The following is a 26,092-nucleotide window of genomic DNA, read 5'->3' on the forward strand; positions in this document are numbered from 1 at the left end:
TAGGAACGAAATTTAAATGTCAGATTGAAGCTAACATACTCAGCTTTCAAACGAACTAAGAACCGCACTGAAACGCCTTAAGTTTTTCTGTATCGCATTTCGCGTGCGCTGAAAGGTTTGACGCGATTCTGCATTTGGCTCAATTTCATTCCATATAAAACAGCTATTTCCTGCATTCAATCTCTGAATTCAGCTTCCTATCTATTAGTCATTAAATCATTGCTAGTGTCTACCTGAACCTATCCAAAGCGACTCACTAGTTCTGAATCCCACTAGCGAATTAAGGTCATTTATACCATTTTTCCATTCATTACAAGCCACATTCAAAAGCATTTGGCATGTTTAAATCATTCCTGTTCTCTATAAGCTTACTGGGGAATTGGGATTGAGCTGTATTGTTGATTGCATTTTCCTGAAACCTGTGTGCCCTCATTCCATCTCTTCATCTTGCATAATAGGGTGGGATTGAGTAGTAACAGGGGGAAAGAGTGATTACAGTAATTGTCCCTGATTGAATTCGTATCAAGTTTTATTTCTGCGCTGCATTAATTTCATATCATTGCATTTCACTGAACCCACACAAGGTTATTTTCTGCTACATTATTCTTATCACCCGTACTCCTATTGATCAAAGAGATTGCGGATTGTTGTGATATCACCCATTGCTGATCAGTGTATAAATATTAATAAGTGTGAGATCTAGATATTGTTCATATTCATAAAAGTGCGATATATATATATATATTGTTCAATTCATCAAATAAATCTTTTAACTTTGCAAAACAAACCTACTTCTTGGTTCAGTGAGAATGGGGGGCAAGGGGGGATTCAAAGAGGGGCATTATATAAGGGTACATCACCCAGAAATAAAAGAACCTTTGACATAAAAAAATATATAAATTAAGGGTTCCAGCTGGGCATCTCACACTAGGCATTGACTTAGTTGGAGTGCTGGGTTGAAACCACTTACACCACGCGTATAGTTATTCGGCAGTGCAATGGCACTATGACCTTCAGTGGCGGGCCAGCCAGTAACAGCACCGCCACCCAGGGCTCAAGTCGAGGGACCACGCAAACAGCGTCCATCTGCTTTTTTGAAAGGACGGACGCTGCCTCCCCCCCCTCAGTGTGTTTAAGAAAGTACAACAATAAAGAATATTAATAGTCTGCAGTGCTGTGGCTGGGTTTAAAGCTACAAAATGCCTCATATTTGTGATGTCGCGCGTATTGCGGGAAACGGAGGTCACATGCCGTGGGCGGAAAAAAAGCAATCACCGGAACAGCGCGATTTGCGCCAGTCCGGGTTTATGCACCGTTGATACTGGTTGTGTCATCCTTTGCTGCGCATATCACCGTAGGCCCATGCAGGCCGACGCACATCAGTTGAGCTTGCCCTCCCACAGAACAATATTGACAGGTTCTCATATCTAAAAAGGTGCATGTATTTAATACTTAAGCAGCAAGGTAAAATGAAAATGTGTTCCCTTGGCAAATACTTTGTTGCGTTTGGATTTTTTCAATCGTGAAAAGACAAGCCCAAATTAAATGTGCATATTTCATGTTGACGTCCCGTGACGTCACTGCCCAATGCTCGCCAGAGTCCCCTATGTTTTTCTAGGACTTGCCCTAGTGACACATATTAAGAGACCCTCGAATCACATGCACACTATTTCTAACTTGCTCAGAGTGAATTTCACTCTCCAATGACTAGTAGAAAGTGCACATTTTGTAGCATTCAGTAGAGCAATACAGGTATTTACCAAGACAGCCATCAGCGTTACATTTGACCTAGACCTTCAACATGTACCTTCCCATACACACACCATCAAAAAACGGGTTCAGAGCCCCCAACATTTTTTTAAAAATAAAAAATCCTATGTTCTGTTAAACTCTCGGAATGATCACAGTAGTGGATAAAGGAGGGTACATTTTCTCCTTGAAACCTGGCACCACTGCACCAGACTTTTACATTCTTCCCAAACGAGGACACTCCAAAGAACTCTCCCCGTTTTACAGTAGTCACTAGACCACAGAAAGTGCTATGCTATAAATTCCCAAGAGTTCCAGTCCACAGGACACTCCTTTACCACATTGTAATACTAGTAGAAAAGAAATTTTAAAAGAGTCGTTGTGGCAGGTCAGCAACAATACTATTAAAAAGTAAAAGCCGATTTACAATCCTGTTGACTCCCACACATTAATACAATTCGGTTAAGTGGCCCATTTTGAAGAAGGTTCTTAACCAAAAACCGTGTGACATGCAATTGGGATTTCAAAAAGGGCCAGGGAAATAGTTGTTTCCTCAACATGTACCACGCATTTGAATCTACTAAATCAAAAGCGCCACGCAAGTCAACAACAGGTACATAAACAAATCAGTAGCGCTTCTTTGCTAGATGTCTCAAACATAGGTTCGATCCCTGGGTCTGCGCTTAGAAACCTCTGGGTAGTAAGCACGTTATAAATAATCCATTAGAATTACAAAAACATAGGCATTCGGGTGGTTGAAAAACGTGGGTTAATTGCCCTTCCGAATTACTGCTTTGCCCCCCTAATTGGAGACTTGCCCCCATGAAGGGCACTTTTCAGCATTCGTTAAGTAACTACTTTAACCCGATAGCTATCACGTTTTTACAGCCTGCGTGTGCTTAGCGGGGCCTTCCATCTGGCCTGAAGCTGACATCATAGGAATACATTGGTCATGAATAATACTGGTGTTGCAGCCATCCATGTTTAAAAGCAGTGATGAGACTTGGTTTTCTCCCATTAACCGCGCACACAACAACAATATTACAAGGCTCAGTTGAGCGTTTTTAATACAGAACAAGACAGCCGATACGTGTTTCGAGCAAAAATACTTCTTTCAAGGCTGCAGTATTATTTACATTGATGTTGGAACATTAACACAATTAAGTTAAACGAAAATGAAAGGGTCATCCAGACCAAAAACAAGGGGCATAGGAGTGGTATTACCAAACAATATCATAGTAGCTCAACACAATGTGTAAACGAAATTAATTGTGCAAAATAAAATAAAAAAAATCATAACATAATAAGTTCGAATTACATGAAAGGATATAAAGGGTGAATGGTCCGTGAAGATGTTCAGGATTATTTGCAATTGGCATCCAAGACGAGCTAGAAATAAAACAAAAAAAAACACCAAAAAAAAAAGAAAAACCCCGCAATTTTCAATGACAGGAACTGTCGTGCAATCACAAAACTGGTCACTTGTGTGTCATACCAATACCAGAAAAATTACAATGACTATAGTTTGTTTTACCTTAAGGATGCTTGAACTACAAGTCTGATACTGAAGGAGAGAGAGAAATTTAGCGAAAGCCAAAATCGGAGACATAAAAAAAATTACAAAAAAGTGTTAAGAATGATATATATATATACACCTCATTGTATATCCGAATAAATTTGGACAATGGATTGGCCTTACCTATATAGTTGTGCATTTAGCAGAAGTAATGAGTTCAATTAACGGCTCCACTCTAAATGTAAAAACAGGAGTGATGCGTTGTTACCTATGATAGGTAAACAATGCGCTAAGTTTGGAAAAGCAATGAAATTACATACCTATATGGTCACATAAGTGTGATGGTTCTATTCATATTCAAAGTTGGGTTTGGAAAACGAAGTCCAGCGTGGCGCGCGGCATAGGTATAGGGGCGAGACAAAGAAAAACGACCAATTAGTCTACTTAATTGAAGCTCGAGCAAGACGGTCACGTGCGCATGCCCCCAGGACTAGCCGAGTCCGCAGGGGTCTGCGCGAAAGACCTGCACTTACCAACGTTTACGCCCGTACGAAAAGAAACAGGAGCCTCGCGCAATGCTCCAAAACCCGCTTTAAAAGCAGGCTTTCCACATGCTGGGCAAGTAGTTTGATGTATGCACCATTTACAATTTAACATGAAAGAACCAAAAGACCACTTTCAAAGTGAATCACGTTGCTTAAACTAATCAACAGTTTATTTGAGGTCTGTATTTTTGTGTGAATTCGCTCACAAATAGCCTGCCATTTTTGTGCACCAGCTGTTTAGTATTTTATTGCATGTGTGACAACATTACTTATACTCTGCAGGAGCATATGGTTGAGTAGTGAATAAACCACCTACCCAGCCCTCACACTTCTACAAACCAACAGTAATCTCAATCACAGAAGGTAAAACAGACACAGTTAAGAGATATACCCCCCTTCGCGGTAACATGGGCAGAGGAGAGGGTCAGCTATACCCTCAAGAGAGGTGTGAATGTGATTCATTAGCAACCCAAACAGCACGTTATAACACTCAAAATAAAGGGAACGTCCAATAAAGATATATATATACATATACACACACACACATATACATACATACATACACACTTTAATTAAAACATCTGCATCAGAACAACTAAAACCCACCCCTGTGGAAGGGACAGAAAATATGCAAGAAAAGAACACAGTGAGGAAAGGCAGTTTCATTGATCACAATGTTCCTTTTAAAAGGACATGTCTTGTGGGGGAAGAGGCACACAAGTAACCAACCAGTCTCTAGGGCCCAAAATGGTCCTGTTTGCAGTTTTATGTCAATAGTACCTTCTCAGCAGTTGGACAGCATGAACTCTGCTGTTTGACGAAGTTAGAGTGCAGCACTTGTATTGGTCCAGTGGGGGGATTGAACAGGAGCTTGTTGCCGTTTGAAGGCCACGCTGGAAGAAAAGCAGATCGTGAGGCCCACCAGGGTCAGTTTTCTTCAGGATCCATTTGATGATACGCTCAAGGAACTGCTGATGGCGAGGTCATTCGACAGGTTTAAAACGGCAAAGATGCTGGAGACGGGATGCGCAGTTCGGCTCCAATGGTTCGATGCAGCGTGCGATGGTCGGTGCTCAATGGTCCACTGGGGTAATTCGACTGGCGAGTAAGGTGTAAGATCAGCAGCGAAGATACTGGCGGAGTAGATGAAATAGAGTTTGTAGTTCTAGCTGTGGCAACGAGAAGCTCAGCTGGCACCATGTGGTGGCAAACAGGTTCGAACATGCAAATCAGCAGTTCGGATAACGGATGAGTGTCAAAGGCAGCTCTGGATGGTTCGAGATGCAGTGAACCCAGCTTGAAAATAGTTTGCATGATTTGATGCAGTGAAAACATAGGGGTCCTGGATGTTTTGGCTTCTCAGGTGCGAAGAGTCCCTTTCTGGGGTCTCCAGGACAAGTCTAGTCCTTGTTCACAGGCTCCCAATACAAGAGAGGCTGGTGTACACTTCCAGGAGTCCTTCACCACTATGAGGGTCTGGGCAGCAGTGTAACTGACAGAGATTCAGGTCTTATTCCAGCAGCAGGTCCCCTCCAATGTGTCCAGGGTATTGGTAGGGAACAGAACTCGCCTCTGCCGTTGACCCTCTGTCTTCACCTCATCGGTGGAAGGCTTTGGAAAGCTAGCTTTCCGAAAAGAGGCCCCCCAAAATTCTTCCTTAGGTGTTTGTTCCAAAGTAAATTTGATAAGAAGGCCAGAGTCCACAGGTGGTTGTACTAACGTTAACCTGCTTTAGGGGGTCAATATCTGTTCTTGCAATAAGGGGACTTTGGGTGTGATGTCAGATGGCAAAGTGATTTGTGCTACAGGAAGTGGAGGGGACAGAAAAGAGACATGGAGAAACAAGACGGTGAAACCTCCAGCTGTAGAGAGCTCTCCCCCAGTCTACACTAACCCGACCACCTCCTCTTCTCAATAGGACCAAAGGTCCTTTTGGTATGCAGCACCCTGGTGCAAGTCTACTCCTGTTGTGAATGGGTGTCCCCTTGATTTTGTCCAGCTTCCTGTGGAGTGGCTCTCTCTCTGGGGAGTGCATTGCCTGCCCCCACAAAAGGAACAATGAGTGGCAAGCCCAAAGGCTACAGTCTTGCTAGCATTAGCAAGGACAGACTGTCTGGGGAGACTACACAATTTCACAGCTGGGCTGAAGCCCGATACATATGCAATATCCAATTGCTGTGGCTGTAATTATGAGAAATCTCATAACTGAGGTATGGTTTATATTTAAAGATGCATCTGCCATCAAGACAGTAAACTCATAATTATGGGGTCTTAAAACAGGGGTGCACATCTTAAATGCAGCCCCTGACCCACAGAGACTTGGCTGTCACAGAAGCTGTCAGATGGGCACCTCTGAACCAGCTCTGAATGGAGTGGAGGGGAGTGGAGGTGAGTGAAGGCAGTCGGAGCAGTCTGTCACTCTTTTTGGCAAGTCTTTCTACAGTGGTAATTACACCTGGAGCTGCTGCAGCTACACCTAAAACCCATTTTATCCGCAGAGTGGAGGCGAGTGAAGGCAGCCTGAGCAGTCCGAGCTGCCGTGCCATGGAGACGGGTAGGCTTTCCTTCATGGCTTTCCGTTAAAACAGACTGTTACAACCAGCAGGTAACAAGGATTTGTTTATAACAACTTCCAAACTCACCAGCCTACAGCTTATATAACTCAGGTGCTTGCTACATTTGCCTCCCACATCAATCTCTTTTGGCCTAACAAACTGAAGATAAAATCAGCTGACTTTGACTATACTCTTGCCACATTCTCGTGCAGTGTCTGCAGTTCACATGTTTTCAGCCGTTTGACTTAATTCCAGTGTTGCCACAGCATTAAAATATTGCAATATAGGCATAGTATTACTCACATACCTTATCTTGCGCGGCGTTTGCAGGCACCCTGCCCTGAATCGACCAACCTTCTTTTTGTGTGGTTTTCCTTGCAGCTGCACCGTTGGGTCGTTGGCTGAGTCTCTGGTTCCTGGCCCGCCTGGTCGGTTTTTGTGGCTTCCATTGCGCTAGATTTAGCCTGAGCGGGCTTGTGCAGTGACTGCAGGATTTTTGCCTTGAGCTGCCCGAGCCACTGCTCCTCAAACTCTAACACTCTATACATCAAACTGTTTTGCGGTCATTCGGGCGGCAACTGAGTTTTGCCTTTGAACCACCAGAGTGATAAACATGAACATTGCAGTCTAAAGCGGTGAACTGTCCCTCACACACTCGTGCGGCTACTGTGTGTATTCCCCTTTGAGCCGCTCGAGTCATCACGTAAACTCTGACAATCATTACAAAAACTCGAACTATTTACATGTATAGTGCATGATGTAATGGCACTTTGAAAATTGAACAACCTCTGATTAACAGGTATCGTACGTTGCTCACTCCCAAAACTGTCAACAATTGCAATCAGTTGAAGACGAAATTGTCAATTCTAAAAACATGAAGCTGTGTAGCAACCCCTTAGTGGATGATCCTATAGCCCCTGAATGGGTTGATGCTGACATTCCCCAAGGGACTTATGTTGGTGGTAGAGAGCACAATCACTAGTAATAAAGACACTAGTCCGTCACTCATTGTGATTTCTCATGAAACAGCCCAGGTGCCTGTGGAAACCACTCACTCAACACATGAGACTAATTGGCACATCTAAAGTTGAATCCATAATGGTGGATAATTGGAAAAAGGGACTTCAGTTCACCGCCACCACCTCAAAAACACAAGAAAATTGAGCAACATTTTGGTGAGAAAAAAATTTGACTTCAATCAGAATTGGACTCTAGTGACCAGGTGCTAGGCAAACTAAATCTATCTCGTCCGGAACTAATGCGGGATCTCTATAATCACTGATGGAGGAAATGTAATTTAAGCACAAACTGCCATTAATCACAATCAACCAATGGAACCACTGCAGGATGGAGTGCATCCTAATAATAATACTGAGTGCACTAAACTATGTCCTAAATTCCTTGCTCTCGGTTTTTGAAATGTTAAAGGGAGAAGTACAATCGCAATCTGGCTCCCTCCTTGAATTAATGAGATGTCAACACACTGGATGGAGCAGTGGTTTACTGCTGCCATGTTGTTAACACAGATCTCAGTCTCTGCAGAATCTGAATCTAGAAATTACAAAACAAGGTTTAGATCCCTCAGCAATCCAGCGATCACTAGTCACAAATGGTGCACTGGCAGAATCGGATAGGAAACGGAATCAAGAGATTTTGGCACAGTTGTGTCTTTTGAATCAGCGAAATTCAAATGCACCTCCAAATATGGAACAGACTGTGAACATGGACGATACTCCACTCTCAGAATCCACATTGGAAGAGTTCAGAAGACTAGCCAACGTGGAGGAAGATTTCCAAGATGGAGATACACAAATTATGTCACCCTCAATCTGCCCCTCTAGTCAAACACAAAAGTCAAGGAATCAACCAAAAGAAATGGACTCTTCAATCTGCTCCTCTGATCCGGTACAAAATGCAGGGGTAATTACACAATCAACCTCTACAACAAGGAAAAAAGAAAGTAAGCGGGAAGCAAGATGGCAACAAAGATTAAAAGATAAAGTCAACTTACAAAGAAAAGATAAGAAAAAACTGAAAAATAAGATGAAACATAAGCATGGGATCACAACCTCTCCAAAGCTCTCAAAGAAATCTAATACGGAACTGATTTTGCTGGACATCACTGTCAACAGCTGAATCAAATCCAACAAACAAATTGTGTGAGCAAGCAATTAGTGACACGGGCAAAAACAAACGACGGAAAGCTGGAAAAAAAAGGTCCCAGATGAGAGGGGAGAAAGAGACATTAATCAAAACAAACTTGTGTCCGTAACTAAATTAAAAAAGTTCCCAAACTGAAAATCTTATGACCTGCCATCATTGGCAAAGGTACCAGGAACTTTGAAGGCCGATCTCAAAATAGCTCCCATATTTTTGAACATCAAATTCAAGAAACAAACTAATTCATCGTCAGCCCTGGCAAATATCATTAAAGTAATAACACCAGCCCCGAAAATTGCCTCAATTTTTCTGAAAAAGCTACCTGTTTCACAACCTGATAATATAAATCGAAAAATAGAAGTAAAACTGGGAAAAGGAAAGTTTACCAGATTGGAAGAGAATGAAATTGAAGACATAATTTAACAAAATGGGGGAAGTCAATCATATTCGAAAACATTGAGCAGACCATGAATACAAGAGCGAACATTGAGCAGACCATGAATACTAGTAATGTTACATCCGTAAGCCTTGTTCACTCAACCTCTGATAATTGTCAGTCCAATAAAAAAGCACCTTCAAGGAAATCTGGATCATTACTTCAAAAGGCAATTTACAAAAAATATCAGTTGCAAGCACAAGCACGTAAAAATAATGCTAGTGCCAGAGACCAACTGATGAATTAGTAAAAGTCATAATTGAAAGGGATGATATCACATTTGTGCCTACTAAGACTACCCCAGATTTGACAAGCAAACATCAAGATGATCAACATGCCATCCCAGTTGGCTCGTCTCAACATATGTTAGATCTGCACAGAAAAGAGATTAGGCATGCTGTGGATGCCTATATGTCAGCACAACCATCACAGAAGTATCTCACCTGTTGTGAACCGAGACAAAAGCTTCAATACCACGATCCCCAACTACCATTGCTGGATCAAGAATCTTTAGCTATGCATGCACCCATCGGAGACACAATCCATCCCACAGCTGCACTATGTGTCAAGTCTCGGCAAACTTGTCCAATATATTGGGCAAACAATCGGACAGTGTCTAACTTATCTTTCACTGAACAAAATAAAACAAACTCACCCCTTGAATCCCAAGACTCTAATTTAATCTCCACACTAGCTCCAGAGATTTACTGTAGAATAGAAACTGCCATTGCGAACTCTACTAATATCAAAGCAAACGAAGCCATGGCGCCTAGTGCTACTCAATTGTTACCCAGCCAAGAAAGTCTAACTGTGAATGCCAAACGACCAGCTTTGCACTCAGTTTTATTGTGTCGTCCATCACCCTGTGTTCAGTACGATTTGAATCGTAAGTCTATCGTAACTATTTTCTCTGAAATACCCGAGTTGGAGGATATAAACTCTGTTGATATTCAGTAGAAGAATTTGAGAACGCACACTCACTCTCGTCAGTTAGATTGTGTTGAGAACAACTCTCGAATTTAACCACAATTTAGTTAGCAAAGAATCAATTGTGAGCTGGGTTTTATTCTAAATGTGAATAATGTAACATCTAAAACTTCAGCACCAATCCAGTCAGCAGATTCCTCATTGAGTATGTCCAGGTTACAGAAAATTGTTCAGAAAAATGTTAATTTCACTATCCAGGAATCCAATGAGAAGAAAGTTTGCAATTGTCAAGGTATGAATTAACTAAGCCAATTTTCAAATCGAGCCACAATCTCTCTTATTAGTTGGAATATGAGAGGATTCAGTCACCTTTTGAATGGTCAGAACCCAAACTTGGAAAATGTTGATATTGTAATGTTCCAGGAGACATGGCTTACTACAGTTCCGACTTGGGACAACTATGATGTACATCCGAATCCACCCCAAAAAAAGAATCATGGTAGGCCCACATCTGGACTCTTAATAGGTGTCAAGTAAAGCTCTTCATACACATCAGAGCACTGGATCTCTCCTAATCCATTTTTACAAATGATAAAGCTAAAAGTAGGCATCACAACATATGCTCTCATAAATATATATTGAAATCCTCTTGGCATCACAGATAATATTTTTTTGAGAGATGTGACTCATTTACTCGATTTGGTATGCCTTGGCATACTGTCTCCTTTGTTATTTTGGCGTGAGATTTAAATTTGCATCGTTTAGAGAAATCTGAACATACTGACAGACTTAAAGCCTGGAACAGATTTGTTAGCTCGCGCGGTCTGCAGATGTTAAATTGAACTTCCAGATGATATTCTTCCTTTCTCTACCTCAACCCCAACCGAGTCTAACAGCAATCATCGATTATATCTATGTGAACCAAGAGATGATTGCTGACGTTACTAAATTTTGTATTCTGACTACAACCTTGAGTGATCATAACTTCCTAGTTATAAACTGGCAGGTAAATTATCCATTAACTAATCTGAGAGATAGATGCAGTGCCAATCTGGTTACTGTGACCAATGGAGGGAATAGGCTACAGTGGAGCAAATCGTCTTTGAAAAGTATCAATCGTTTCTACGCCACAGAACTAACCAAAACAAGAAAAGATCAACAGGGGGAAATTGTTTATCATGACCTCATGCAATTATTCCGACCAAACATGACCAAATGTAGACCCAATAAAGTACAGACCTTACATGCATTTAACATGAATGTCCAATTAGCGAAAACCAACTTCTGCACTAACACGAGCGATGCAACTTCCGCTTAGTGTCAGAGGAACAGCACTGACCAACATCAAAACAAAGTACAAGAACTGGTTGCGACACTATAGAGCCTCCTTGTACCAGCAATGCTAAGTACTTTGGCTGGTAAAAATACAGCACAAATCTGGGCTATCATTAATCGATCTACAGTGGGACATCAAATTAGACAACAATCTAATAATGTCCCCGAACAAGCCTGGATCAAACATTACACATGTCTGACACGGAAACATCATGATAATGCTGAACAGCCCACTGATAAATTCTCCCTTCATTTTGATAGGGAAGATATCAAGTATTTAATTCACAGAGCAAGCCAATCGCGAGCCCCTGGGTCAGATGGCTTATCCAATTATACACTAAAACAGTATCCTAAATTGTGGTCAGAAATATTATACAGCATGTTCTCTAACATAATTCTGACACAGAAAATCCAGACATCATGGAAACACTCGATTATTCTCCCTATACATAAAAAGGGTGAACAATCCAATCCGGCGAATTATAGGCCTATTGCCCTTTTGGATGCCCCTGGAAAAATGTTCAATCGTATTGTTCTTATGGACCTAAATAAGTGTGCAACTGATCAAGGAAACGAGACCCATTCCACACAGGCTTCGTCTCGGGATTGGGAACAGCTCCAAATATAATGACACTCAACATGTTAAGATCTCAATTTGCCACCTGGAATCGGCCACTGTATCTTGCATTCGTTGCTTTCCGGGTGGCTTTTTATTCTGTTGATCGTGAGCTGTTAAAATGACTCAATATGGTTGTCCGTTCTCCTTAGTTTCTATCGTCAGACAATTACACACCAAGACAACACTACAAATTAGGCTTACGTTTGAAGGGTTGTTATCTGCATATATTTCAACTGAGCGAGGGCTCAAGCAGGGTTGCATTTTGGCGTCTTTTTTGTTCAATCTTTTCATTCTTGATATAGGTGAAAGTTTCTTAAATATCATTAGTGATGCGCCAAAGTTGGGTGGTCAACAGATCGCATGGATGTTATATGCAGTTGACCTTATTTTGTTATCCCAAACACCTAGTGTCCTACAGAATCTATTATCTATATATATATTCAATAGAAACTAATCTCGTCATTAATCTGGAAAAGACACAAGTCGTCACATGCCATCGAACAAAGAATGTAGTGCAAAAACGTTACAGCTGGCACCTGCAGAATGTGGTGTTGTCAAGTGTCAGTGAATATAAATACTTTGGGTCAATAGTGTATAACTGCTTGTCGGACGTCCCATATGTTGCAACACTGAACTTGAAATTACAAACCTTAAAATCTCAAGCAAATATTCTGGCATTCAAATATGGCAAATTTTCATGCAAACACGTCATGACGTTTTACCAAGCTAAAGTAGTGCCAATCTTGTTGTATGGAGCAGAAACTAAGCCGTTACTGAAATCTAACATCGGGGACCTATTTGAAGGGCGATTTTGGAAATCTGTGCTGAATTTAACACTGTGCACCCCTTTACCCATAATACGTTTCGAACTGGGGCTGATATCCCTACACTCGCAATTGTAATGGAAAATGTGCAACCTCTTTCGTAAATGTTTGTTGGGTCGTGCAGAAAACAACATTTTAAGTGGTCTTGCTCACTATCTTGTCAGCTTGGAGCAGGTATTTCAACTTAAATGGAGAAAGTATGTACTGGATGTGTTATCGGAGGCATGTATATCAATAGCACTTTTGCTAACTAATCCAACTCGTGCCAAATTAAAATTACTCCAACATGACTGGATTTGTAACAGAGCCAAATGCTGTACCTATAAAGATTTCAATGGCCAATTATTTGGGTAAAAAAAATTCCGGGTAATGGCAGATTACTTGTTAAAGTTCCCATCTCCATACATTAGGCAACTGCAGACTCAACTTACTAGCAACGGCGGAAATCTTGGCAAGAAGAGGAATTCTTCCAAATGAGTCGAGTTACTGCTGCGTTTGTCAAGATAAAGAATGTGTCAAAACACTGCAACATTTAATTGTCGTTTGTCCAGCATTGACATTGAAAAGGAAAACTCATTTTTTTAACCCATTATCCATGTACACCCATGTCTGAAGACGAAATTTGGTTTGCACTCTTCACTAGTCGAAATACGACAATTAGGATTGCCATAGTACAATATTTAGATTCTGTTCTGTCAATGGTAGATGTTCAATTGGATTAGTACATGGGCAAAAAAAAAATATAAGCACTATTACTTAGCTGATATATGTTTGCAAAAGATGCTTTATTTTATTTGTTACCATAAGAATGAAATTTCATGGATTATTAATCTTGATAAAGTATGTTGAGAAAGTTGTTGGGGCAGTCACAAAAATAACTTCTATTATGCCATATTTTGATATTTATGTAAATGTGTGTATTTTTATATGATTATGCGTGTAAATTCTGTAAAAAAAAATATTTGAAAAGGTTATCAGCCAAACAAAAAAAATAAATACAAAAAAAAAATGAACCAGCTCTGTGCCACTGTAGAGTGGGCATTGGAGATCAGGGTACTGATGCAGCAGGGTACAGCTGTACACTGCTTTTGATATGGAGCCTATGAAAGGGGAGAGAGATCAGCAGATTTCCCTTCCAAAGATGGAATTACCTGCATCACTGTATTAATTAATAAGAATCAAAAAAGCCAGAGCTCCTAGACCCTTGCCAGATGGCAATTGCTCACAGCCTGGTATACTTCTAAACTGGATATTGGCTTTTCAAACGCGTCAATCGAAATGAAAAGTGTCTATTATTCCGACAGCCGTTTGAGGAAACTGAACTGCAGGCTCTTGTCTGCCAATGTTTGATTTTTTTCACCATGGGGGCCGCACCCTCTCCCTGAACATGATATACCAACCAGCCCAATCACTGGCGTGGTTGAACGATGCACTTTAAAGCACATATAAACGAAAGGCAAAAAGCAATGGGACTTATAGGCTGCATTAAAAACATCTCAGCAACAGTCATTCAACCTCCTAAGATACCCAAGTAGCTTTGTGCTTTAGGACGTTATGAACATTGGGTGTGGATCCCTGATCATGCCCAGATTCACTGATTTACCAACAGTGCAGTTCACATACATGACTAAAGCCAATAGCAATTCCAGACTGTCCATTTCATTTCTTATGCATTTGTTTTTTAATTGATTTAGAGCTATAGCAACAAAAGATGTTCAAACATGATCGATCTAAAACAGTAAAACACTTTGACCAAATACCCCTAAAAGTTTTTGGGGGGCCCCATTTTGCAACCGCTGAACATGCGTTACCTTTTCAGGGTGCATATTGCCTTGATCCAAAACTTTCTTTTCATAAACGCAGTGAGAATAATGTCACATCTTTAATTACAACAAACAGCTTGGCAAAATATAGGTTTAAATTCAGTTTGGCCTGTTCACCCTCATTTGATTGCGTCTTCTCCCCTCCTATTCAGGGTTCAAAATTGAGGGGAGCCATTTACCTCCTCCGTGTGGCCTACATGAGCCTGGTTAACTTGATACAAACTACCAGGAGCTACTTTTATATGACAGCACTTGCATTCCAATGTATTACTTGACTTTTCATCCCCTACTTCACCCATTTTTCATCTTGTAAACTTGTTCCCACCCCAAGCACAGCTAAGAGCTGCCAGTTTTACGACCAGTGAATCACTTCTTCTTGAAGAACTCTTCTCCTCCCCGGGTTCTCCCTGCATGCATACCGAGCTGTCTCCATCCTGCGACCTCCTCCTCGACTTTCTGTCACATGGACTTTCCTGCCCCCCTGTGATGGTTGAGCTAAAACATGGCGCTGGTGCGCAGTGCATTCTGGGAGCACTCAGAGCCATGATGGATATTTATCCATGCCTCAGTGGAAAGCTACACTTGCTTTGTGAAACAACATGTTTTCAACGTTATTCGCTGATGGGCTTGGAATGCAGGCCTTCCCAGCCAAGGACACGGCGCTGGGAAAGCTAAGATCCGCAGGGGCCGGCTGGTACCTGATAGCAAAGTTTGTTTTGGGTTTGCTCGGCCTGTGCCAAGGTTTTGAGATGAGTTATGGAATTGTTTCCCGGGGCGTTTAGGAGAGAGAAATGCTTTGATCCTTGAGGTTACTGTCGGTTGACCCAGCTGGCAACCAACGGTCACCCATCAATGTGCAAGCGCATTGCCAGAAGGTTCGAGAAGTTGCCACCCCTTGTTGAGGAGGGCATATATGCGGAAGCCCTCAACAGTCAGACGGGATAAGCACAAAGACTTCAGTCGGAGGGGGGACGCTTCGGTCCGACACTCCTGTGGGTTGTTGTGCTCTTGGCCTGGCTGTTATCGGGGTCTTTCAGCCGCTGCTGGCGAGATGAAGTTCCATTAAGCTACGCCCACGGTGATGTATTTCTTTCTTTGACTTCTTTATGTTTTCTGTGATCTATGTACATGTGAGTTGTATGAGTTATTTCTATGTACCTGTAAGCTTTGAATAAATAGCCGTAAAGAGCTGATTATCTTCTAAAGTGTGCGTGGCTGTGAATTATTGTGTGTTTTTGGGTTGAAGTATTTGCTCTATAATTGCACTGGTGATTTATGGTAGTTCCGTGCACTTTTCAGAGGAGAGCAATACACCCCCCCCCCCAAAGGGACCTACCTATGCTACAGTCTGATTCCCGCCCCTTCCTCCCTGGACTCAAGAGTACAGCTATGGTCACCACAAGGGAGGGTAAGGGGAGCCCTTCCATCTCCTTCCTTTGCAGTTGTTCTAGGATGTTCGCCCATTTGTCATGTCCCTGCCCCCCTTCCACCTTGGTCCCACCATCCCCTCCATTGGACAGCTGTGGGGGCTCAGGGCTGTGCCTGCATGTGTCAGCCCCATGTGAATCTCCACCCTTTTTCCTGTCACTTGGACCCTCAGAAATATTTTGACCTCCTGAGAAACTCTTCTCCTCACCTATGGAGGTGGAAGTGACAGCTGTGGAGGGGGACCTGTGCCTGCATGTGTCATCCTGCACCCTGTCATAGTGCTGCCCCCTTCCTCCTTTGACCTGTGGGCGGATTCGGCAGCGGTAGAGCAACAGTCTTATAAGTGGACAGAGAACCAGGGCTCTCTTTCTTGGCCGTAGTGCTGGACGCGTGGGTGGGGGAGCTACAGAGACCCAAGCAGGTACACTTCTTCCAATCTGGCTCACGCCGTTTCCATCCACTTGTGCCCCCTCTTCCTGTCCTGTCTCTGCCCATCTCACTCTCTGTCTGTGCCCTTCACTCTCTGTTTGTGGCCCTCGCTCTGCCTCTGGGTGTGCCTAGCCAGTATTCTCCTCACCAATGTCCCTCATTGTGCCTGCAGAAACGTTCAGACCATCATCCACGTCTAGTGTACCTAACTTACTCCGATGGCAATGAGCCTACTTCCCTGTCTGTAATACATGTGTTTCCCTATTTCTACTAAGACGTTGGTGTTTTCTTGTATGTCATCACTTCCCTGGGTACTCTGCCTCTTATTGCCAGAGGGAGGGACCCAGTCCGCATACACAACGCACACATCACCCGGGTCTGTTAATTCCCCGACCCAAAATTGTCTCCCCCACACAGCCTTCCCCATTTTAGCCTGCCTTCCACAGGGTCATAAATAATAGTCAAAATGTTATGTTTGCATCTTATTTGGAAGTTAGATGTGTCACTCTGTGCCAAGGAGCTACTTTTAGCTCCTGCTTTTGCAATCTTAATTTCGACCCTTGCTTAATATATATGTCCCGGCTCTACCCCAGACTACCGATTTCTAGATATGCCATTTGTCACAACAAGAAACACAGGTCGACCTTACAGACAGTAGGTGCCAATCCTCCTAAAATGTAGCCAATAAATAACTCCTAGCATGCTAATCGCAAATTCGACTGGTCTGCATCTTGCACAGACGACAAATCATCCTTTTGGGGGGTTTGCAACTCATTCGTTTTAATTGTGTACTGTAGCCTTGCCAACATTATGGTGGTACCAAACCCTGTCTCAAAGAAAGTAAACAAGGCCCAGTACTTACGATACAGCTTAAAATCAGGGACATCGATAGTCGGGCCAAATCCAGTATCAACCAGCCTTATTAATTGAATTAATTATCAGTTACAATTACATTTCCTTTGGAAACTGTGCAGTGTTGCCCAATCGGTGAAAGCACACGAGGACTATGGTCTTACCAATACAAGTCTATTAACTGGTCCAGACAGACACCTTCGGCTAGTTACCACTGGTATTGCCATATGTTGTACACTTATTTATAAAACACTGAAAGAGAAAGATAAAAGGGGGACTAGATTGGACGACAGACTTCCGGGACCCGGCTCCAGCAGGCCATTTTACACGTATTCTGTTTTTAGCATGGAATACCAGTTTATAGTTCTTTGACTAGAGAAAGATATGGACCCGAAACGTATGCATTTGAAATGCTACATTCCTCCCCTGTTCACCATTCAAGCAAGCTTCACCTGAAGTCCATTAACCCCACATTCAACGCCCCCTCTTGCAGCCAGACCTGCCAAAGCTCCAGGATTAAGAGCCTGAGGGTTTTCGTGCTCTTCTTTGGGTAACCAGGCAAGACGTGAAACCACTGGGATTCTCAGGGCATGCAAGATATACGGCATTGAACTGCGGTGGCTGCAGCCTTCCTTCAGCAGTGATGAGAGGATACTTGTGAGGAGACAGGGTACAATACACAGCTCCAACAGCAAAGTCCACCGGGCTCCTCCTGGTCTATTTACGCTCAACACCTCAGGTGAATTGTTACCGTTGAGAACTGAGGGAACATTGGCTATTTTGCTTCAGACAGCCCAACTAAAGTTCCAGTTAAATAGACAATTATGCCCCTTATTTCAAGACAGAAAGTTACTGTCTCATTTGCATGTGACACGCACAAAGAGGGGTCTGCATTCATGCCGAATTTAACATGTTCTTCGCACTACACATAAATAAGCAGAATGTATGTGTGAACCAGAAAGCAGGAGATGTTATAGTATCTTCTGTTATGTAGGTTTAAATCTTGAAAGTATAATTGCAAAGACTACGAGTCATTTTTATAATCTTTCAGTGCTTTGTATTCTGGAACTTTTGTTCCCCCATTCAAAGGGGGTGGGGGAAGAGACTACTATTTTTGCTCCACATATTTTTATAATGATTTATGCATTTGTCAAGTTATTTATGTACTGTTCAAATCATAGTTACAAAACAGAGTATTCTTGAAAGCTAACCATAAATATATAGTCCCACCAACTAGAGTCCATAAGTTATGTGACCAAGTGCTTAAGTTTCCTACTGGTCTCTAATACGAGCTCCACCACTAAAGAGTGTGATCCTGACCAAATGCATCTCATCGTGCCTCATCTACCTAATTTTAATGAAAACTTGGTACTTTCTGCTTTTGCCCTGGATCGATGATGATCTAATAATTAAAAAGGACTAAGTGAGCAGTTTTTTTTAAATGATTCATAAAAACAGCAAAATTCATCCAGATGGAAATTAATTACGGATGCTGATACTAAGTTGTAGCGTTTTCATCAGATGTCCCTACACTGATTTGGCATGATAGCAAACATCTCTTAACATGCGCGGGGCTGGAAGGGGCAGAATATATAGTACTTACAGACGCTCCCCCAGCATACCATCCTACCTGTACCTCCTTGTGAGAAATTCAAATATTCCTAGACACCCTGCGGAACTGATACACCGTGATAACGCACCGGCCACTGCGCCTATGTACTCTGCAGGTGCTCTATCACGATATACTCAATCACCACAACACGTCTGCCCCATCTGCAGCCCCATGAATAATATGACTTGACCCTTTGACCCTCCCGGCAGAATGAACCTAGCCACCTGCAGTACTCTCGCCAAGGCGCCAGTACATCTCTGTGGGCAGGACACTGTGGTTCCACGCCGATGAACGCTCCCCGCCAAACATCCATCAGTGTCACAGTGCTCTCCACCCCAAGAGACAGCCACCAACGCGGCACTCCCGCTGTACTCTTCCCACATGAACCACGAAAACAACAGCCACTACTCTGGGAACTGGGAAGTTGCTAACCAGGAAGTCCTTCTCTCCACTCTTCTCACCTCCTCTCTGGATCTTCGCTGGCCACGATGAACCCATAGCGGTCGGTGCGGCGTTCGCTGCTGAAGCCATTGAGCTCCGAGTCGGAGCCCAGGGAGCTGAGCTCGTCGTGCTCGCCCTCGTTCAGGTTCTCCTGGGTGCCGCGGAGACTGCTGCCCGCAGCGGTGCCCAGCGAGCCTTCGTCCCCCATGGCCACGTCCGGCCTCAGCAAGCAGGCTCCATCCTCCGAGCCTCGGCCTCTCCCAGCTTCGGGCCCCCACTTGGGTTCTAGGCAGGCCCCGCCCCGGTAATGTATCAGGTCCCGCCCCTAAACACACAACCAATCCTGCTTTTCCGGGTCTGTGTAAGGCACTGCCCCAAAGCTCGAAACAAACACTGCTTTCAGCCCTCTTAGGCGATAGCAACGCGCTTCTAGTTACTTATGGGAGATCCCGCCCTCGACTCTTTCGCGGCCTAACTCCAGTTGCTCAAGATTTACAGCATATCGTGCGAGCATCACGCCAGACCCCGCCCCTAGACGCTCTCATAGCTAATCCCACCATCCACTGCTCTGACTCTGGCCCGCCCTACGCGCCACACGCCGAGCCCTTGATCTGGGACTGTGTGCCTGGACCTGCCTCTGCTCACTCTTCCACACTGTGGTACCTGCCTCCTAATCGTACCATCCAATCACAATAACTAACACTGCACTCCCTCAGAACCAATCACAAAGCGGCCCTCCCAGTGACTGTCAAATATAAACCAATCACAAACGCGTGTACCCACACCTTTCTGGCTACGCTCAAGTCAGAAAGGTGAACTGGTTCCCAGGTACTATCATCTCAGATCTTTATGTAGGAGGATAGGTTTCTTATCAACGTGTCTCGTTGGGCGTTTTACCTCGTAGCCAAAACTATTCAATTTAAGAGAAAGAACATCGGGTTGGAGCCCTGGAGTAACAGAAGCAGTGAAACGAGGCCAATAGAGGATGCACTAGCTTTCATTGGTGGCTCTGAGTGAATCCTTCAATAAAGTTGGTAATCTCCATTGGTATGGTTGGAAGGCACGAGGAGAACATGGTGTCAAGATGTTTTCCACGTGTTCATTATCCGTGGTCCTAGCAGGGCCGGCCAAAGGATTTGCTGGGCCCTGGCAGCAAAAGGTGTGTGCCCCCCCCACCCTTATTTTCATAAATAGTGACATCAGTGAAATTACAGATATTATATTATATAATGCGTCATCAATACGCACCGATATCATGGGACATTAAATTAAAACAAACTGTAATGTCCATTATATTAATTATCACAGTTAATGTTCATCTATGTGGAAATAGCAGTGTATCTTTTTTGAAGTAGCAGACAGTGCGAACTGAATACCTTAAATAGAATATTAATTTTGGCAAAGAATAGCGAGATAAAAGGATTTGGCCTGGAGCACAAACTTTAAGTGGAGAAGCCATGATTTCATACCAGTCTGCAATTAATGAACTTGAGTACATCTCTTCTCAGTTCTAATTGGTAGAAATAGTGTTTGAAAAAGGTCTTTTTGAAACTTTTGTTTAAAAGCACCATCTGACCTGTGAAAGGCATTGCAAAAATATGGTAATTGTAGTTTGCTAACTGAAGTTAACGGCTGTTTTTGCTAGCGGTTCCCAATTGTTTTTATTTTTATTGTGTATACAATTTGACCATATTATCCAAACTAGCAATATGCTTTTATTTCAGAATCTACAGATAAGTATGATTTTGGCTGGCAAAATAAACAAACTCCAAGCAGATTCCACGGGTGTCATGTCAGTGCAGGGTTTGGGCCTGGGTCAGGCAGGGCAGGTTGCGCCTACAGCATGATTCGCTAATAATAAGATATAGCCTATGTACCTGGGAGGTCCTGAGGTAGGGAAGTAAGCAATTGTTCAGGTCTTCAAACGTTAACAAAATAAACAGGCTCCAGTCTTAAAAAAAACAAGGGGGGAGAGCTCAATAATATATGCACAGTCTTTGAGAACATTGGGGCAGATCTCTTAGTTGCACCCATTCTCCTTGCCATGCTCATCTAAATCACTGGTTGTGTCAGGGTTTCTTTCGCCTCTCCTGCTGGGTTCACACTTGATGACATGTTAGCATGCACCTTGCATAATTAGCAAGTGCTGCTCACTTCAAAATGCAAAGGGAGCCTCATTAATGGACCCCCTGAGCCTGCATTGGAGATGGTGGCCAGGCCAAATTAGTTTTGCAGGATAGAGGGGGGTGGTAAGAGAAGGAAAGAACTGGGAGAGTGGTAGTCGGTAATAGAGGGGTGAGCAGGGCACCATATCCCTTGAGGAGGACAGTCGTAGTAGAGAGGTGGTGGTAGTAGCAGAGTAGGAGAGCTAGAGCAGGAGGCACAACAGGAGGCAGTGGAGTAGAAAGAGAAGGAGGGACAGAGGTATAGAACAGTTGTGGATACAAGTGGTAATAGGAATAGAAGTGAGAAAGGAAGTAAGATTGAAGGGTGGAGGTATGAAGGTCGAGTGAGAGTTTGGAGGGACAGTGACGTGGTGGGAGGAGAACAGTGAAAAGGACCAATATAGCAAAGGGTCAGGCGCGAGAGGATCTGAAAGAAGTGAAAGTGCCACTGGGTGAGTGAAGGCACCATTCCCCATTTTCTGAGGCTACTAAGCAGGGATAGGAGAGGGAAAGCTAGAAGTTCCCAAGGGAGTCAGATAGTCAACATCTTAGGGTAAACACCTGAGGTGTAGAGAAGTGGAAGATAGATAAGTGTTACCAATCGCTGACTTACTAACAACCTGGTCGGCACATCTGGGGTTGGGAGGTGGGACCCAGACCCAGGGAAGACAACAGAGGAAAGGGCCAGCCATAGCGCCAACCCCAAAGCACCCAGAAAGCTCAATGAACTTGAGATCACCAGCCATTCTGACCATTTATTTTGTAATAAACACTCTTGGACTTTTCATTAATACTTGGCGTGTTTCTTTGGGATAAGACCCCCATCATATGTGGTGTCAGTAGTGGGATCATGCCTTCGATACAGGGGGCGGACCCAACTGCCAGCAGTATGAAGATAGCACATCTTACTTGGATGGCCCAGCTTCCCATGAAGGTTATGGGCCAGGCAGCCCGGTTGCAACAAATATGCTGATGAGCAAGTGACCATGCCAGTACAGGGGAGAGCTGGCCTCACAGTGAAGCATGCCCTAAATGTTGGTGCCAGGGTTGTAGATCAGGATTATCGAGGTGAACTGAAGGGGGTACTCCTTAATATGGAAACCCCTCCAACAACGATTCTCTATGGACATCCCATGGCACAACTCATATGTGAGAAATCTTTATTCCAGAAATCAAAGAAGTGGGAGTATTAGAGGAATCCAACAGAGATGATGCTGAATTTGACAAGATGACGGAGGCCGGAAGAGACATACAACCCAGAGTACCCGGTCCAGCATCTATCGAATTTGCTGAGTCCCAACAGACTGATCTTCTCCTCGAGCAAGCCTGCAGAAATCTAGTTTCAGAAGCCGACAGTAGAAACCAGCAGACCCTGCACTTTATCGAGCACAGAGGGCTGCTGTATCAAGTAGATGAAAACCTGAAGGGCGAAGGAACAACATATTACCAACTGTTGGTGCCTGAATTGTTCTGGAAGGCCAACATAGAACTTGCACATTCAAATCTGACAGCGGGACACTTAGGGCTGGAGAAAACCCTGAAGACCCTGCTTACGCGGTACTGTTAGCCTGGCATCTATGCAGAAGTGATGCAGAAGTGAAGCAGTGTGCGACCACAAAAGTGATGGATGGAAGGTTTTGAATGAATCTGTACCACTGGCGTTGCTCTGGGCAACCTTCCACACCACCGTTTTTAGCCGTCTGCGCCATTGCAAAAGGGGTCCAGCCATATGCAAATCAGTCTGGTACTGTCACCAATGGTAGCAGCCCAGCCCGAACTGCTAGGCCAGGTCCCCTCTGCCCCGAAACACAAGCAACCCCAGACATGTTTCGGCCATGTTGGGCCTCCTCAGTGAGGTGCAGCTTGGTTCCCTATGGCGCAGCGAGCAAGGGACCTACGTCTAGGCATACCCTCTCTCACATAGTGAGACAAACTGTGACCACAAAAGTGATGGATGGAAGGTTTTGAATGAATCTGTACCACTGGCGTTGCTCTGGGCAACCTTCCACACCACTGTTTTTAAGCCCGTCTGCGCCATTGCAAAAGGGGTCCAGTCATATGCAAATCAGTCTGGTACTGTCACCAATGGTAGCAGCCCAGCCAGAACTGCTAGGCCAGGTCCCCTCTGCACGGAAACACAAGCAACCCCAGACATGTTTCGGCCTTGTTGGGCCTCCTCAGTGAGGTGCAGCTTGGTTCCCTATGGCGCAGCGAGAAAGGGACCCACGTCTGGGCATACCCTCTCTCACATAGTGAGACAAACTGTGACCACAAAAGTGATGGGTGGAGGGTTTTGAATGAATCTGTACCACTGGCGTTGCTCTGGGCAACCTTCCACACCACAGTTTTTTAGCCCGTCTGCGCCATTGCAAAAAGGGTCCAGCCATGTCAGAGCGACCGGGGAGCCTGGACCGAGCAGACGTGTTTGTGTGCAGTCTGTGGCGGGTGGGGGCTCACAGACACCCGCGAGGGCTGAACCACAACAAGCAACACGGGTTTGAAAGCGGGCCTATGCTTGGAGGCTGGACTCCTGCAAAAAGCACGTAATCTCTGTACTGCAGCATGTCGACCGCGCCACATCAGTTTCTCCTGGACTGACCTGCGGCGTTCACAGCTTCTCTCCACCTAGCACTGATTGATACCGTGCTCCAAGTTGTTGGATTTCCAGCACAGCAAGCAGAAGTCTCGGCCCTGGCCCTGCCCAGCTGACCATTTTCCCAAGCAGTATAAGAGTCCTGGCCCCCGGGGATAGCAACCACGCGGCATTCCCCTGCCCTCCATATATTCATAGGGGATTAATCACCATATTACATCTATTCTGCCCTGAGGAAGGCTTTGACCACACTAGCCTGTATAGGCCAGTCCGAAACTTGTTTCTCCTTGTGCTTTGTTCCCCTCCCTTCTGGAAGCATTTTGGGAACAAATCTTTGATATTTCATACACATTGGCAGTTAATTATATGGCAAAATAACCATATGACATAAGTTGATTGTGAATAATTTCACTCTGTCTAAACCAGGGTAATTTTTTACACACCCTGGTGATATTCAGCCCACAGGTACAATTGCTTTCCTGTTGGGCTTCTGTTCTTTCATTCATTGTTTTTTTTGCATAATATCCTATTTAATTTCTCTGACGAAATTATAATGTACACATGATGAATGTTATGCTTTATGTTTGTTTCATTTTTTTTGCTGTCTTTTAAACCTGTGTAAAAAGCATTCTGAAATTCTTTGAAAAAAATATGTTTTTTTGTATAATAAATTTATTTTCATGTACTCCTAGGATTTTCCTTTGATTTTGTTGTTCCTGTGACTTTCTTTGAAAGCACACACCTTATAATAATATGGAGATTTAACCGAAATTATTGACAGAATTTAGGACTGTCATCGGCGTGGGTTCCTTTCTTAGGTTCTTTGTTTTTAATGTTTATACTGCCCCTGCCCACGCATGCACACTGGGGCACACCTATTGTTTGTATTTATGTGGTCACAGTGAAGCAGTGTGCACCAGGACCCCCAACCAGCCCATAGAGCTGGGGTTTACCCAATAGCACTTTAAGATGGAATAGCAGCACCCGTGAGATGGATGGGGATGCAGATTAATACTCAAGAATCAAATCAATAATGACAACTCACGGTTTGGCAAAGGGAGTCCATTTATTGACAAGTACAAAAAACAGGGAGTTTCATGAATATCAGCAGATGTGCGATCTTCCCTCTCGCTTCACAACTTCAACGAACTTCATAAGAAACACAACATTTATACTAAAAACTCGTCATCAGTGACTTTTAATGCTTAAAAGTTGGCATGCAACTCTATTGGTTCTAGGAAGGTAACTTTAATATAGATACTATATCTGTATATGGTAACGGAGTAAGGGGATTGGGTAAACACTGTCAGGTGGGGCATCTAAGCCCTTCCTTCAAAATGCCTATTGTAGATGTCACTAAAAGTACGACGTCCCATTGGTTCTACTAATTATAGGACCCTAGATAACTTGGTCCATTATGATTGGGTTGGCACCAACCCCACTCATACTTTTCCACTTTGCCTAGCAGCATGCAGAATGGTCGGCCAGGTACAGGGTGCCCACCAGTTCCACCGCCTTCCTCCAATTATTGTTGCAATGAATCATCACTTTGGTGGCCATGTGTCAATTATTTCACTGTGGTTGGCCTCGAGACTGCATCTCCTGTCTGGAAAAGGTCTGATATCTTCACATGGCCCTCTGCCATGCGTAGGTGTGAAAGTCTCACTTCTTCTTGCTCGGCTGGTCACGTGTTTCAGACACTGTGAAATTGCCTTCTTCTCCATGTAATTCGTGTATTTGATTTTCGTTTTGCCCACCACCGGCCTTTGGTTTCTTATCTTGACCTTTCTGAGCAGGATATTCAGTTCCTTGCTTCATTAATTGTAGCTACTGTTTGTCTATTTTAGCTGATACGACCTTGGCTTTTTTGGCCCGATTTGCCTCTTCTGATTTTCGTTTCTGCCTTTTATTCTTGATTTGTTAAATATGTAGCTCTCCTCATGTGGCCTTTAGTAACCTTTGGTTGATTCTGCGTCTTGTGCATAGTGGAAATATACTTATATAAAGTGCTTCTTTTGAGGTAGATATGTATAAGTGGCGCTTACCGCAATCTATCTTACTACTAAGCATAGCAAGCCACACT

General features: G+C 43.6%; 1 protein-coding gene across 1 annotated transcript in view; it reads right to left on the bottom strand.

Moving 5' to 3' along the window:
• The window catches only part of TBC1D10A (TBC1 domain family member 10A), a 621,584-nt gene extending 601,827 nt beyond the window's left edge, over positions 1-19,757 (bottom strand). The window contains exon 1 of the mRNA XM_069619305.1: positions 19,272-19,757. Within this exon, the coding sequence (XP_069475406.1) occupies positions 19,272-19,459 (188 nt within the window). The 5' untranslated portion in view covers positions 19,460-19,757. The remainder of the gene's footprint in view (positions 1-19,271) is intronic.
• Positions 19,758-26,092: the final 6,335 nt, after the last annotated feature.

This window comes from Ambystoma mexicanum, chromosome 10 (assembly GCF_040938575.1).
Source record: "Ambystoma mexicanum isolate Mex_15411 chromosome 10, UKY_AmexF1_1, whole genome shotgun sequence".
In the NCBI taxonomy this organism is placed as follows: Eukaryota; Metazoa; Chordata; class Amphibia; order Caudata; family Ambystomatidae; genus Ambystoma; species Ambystoma mexicanum.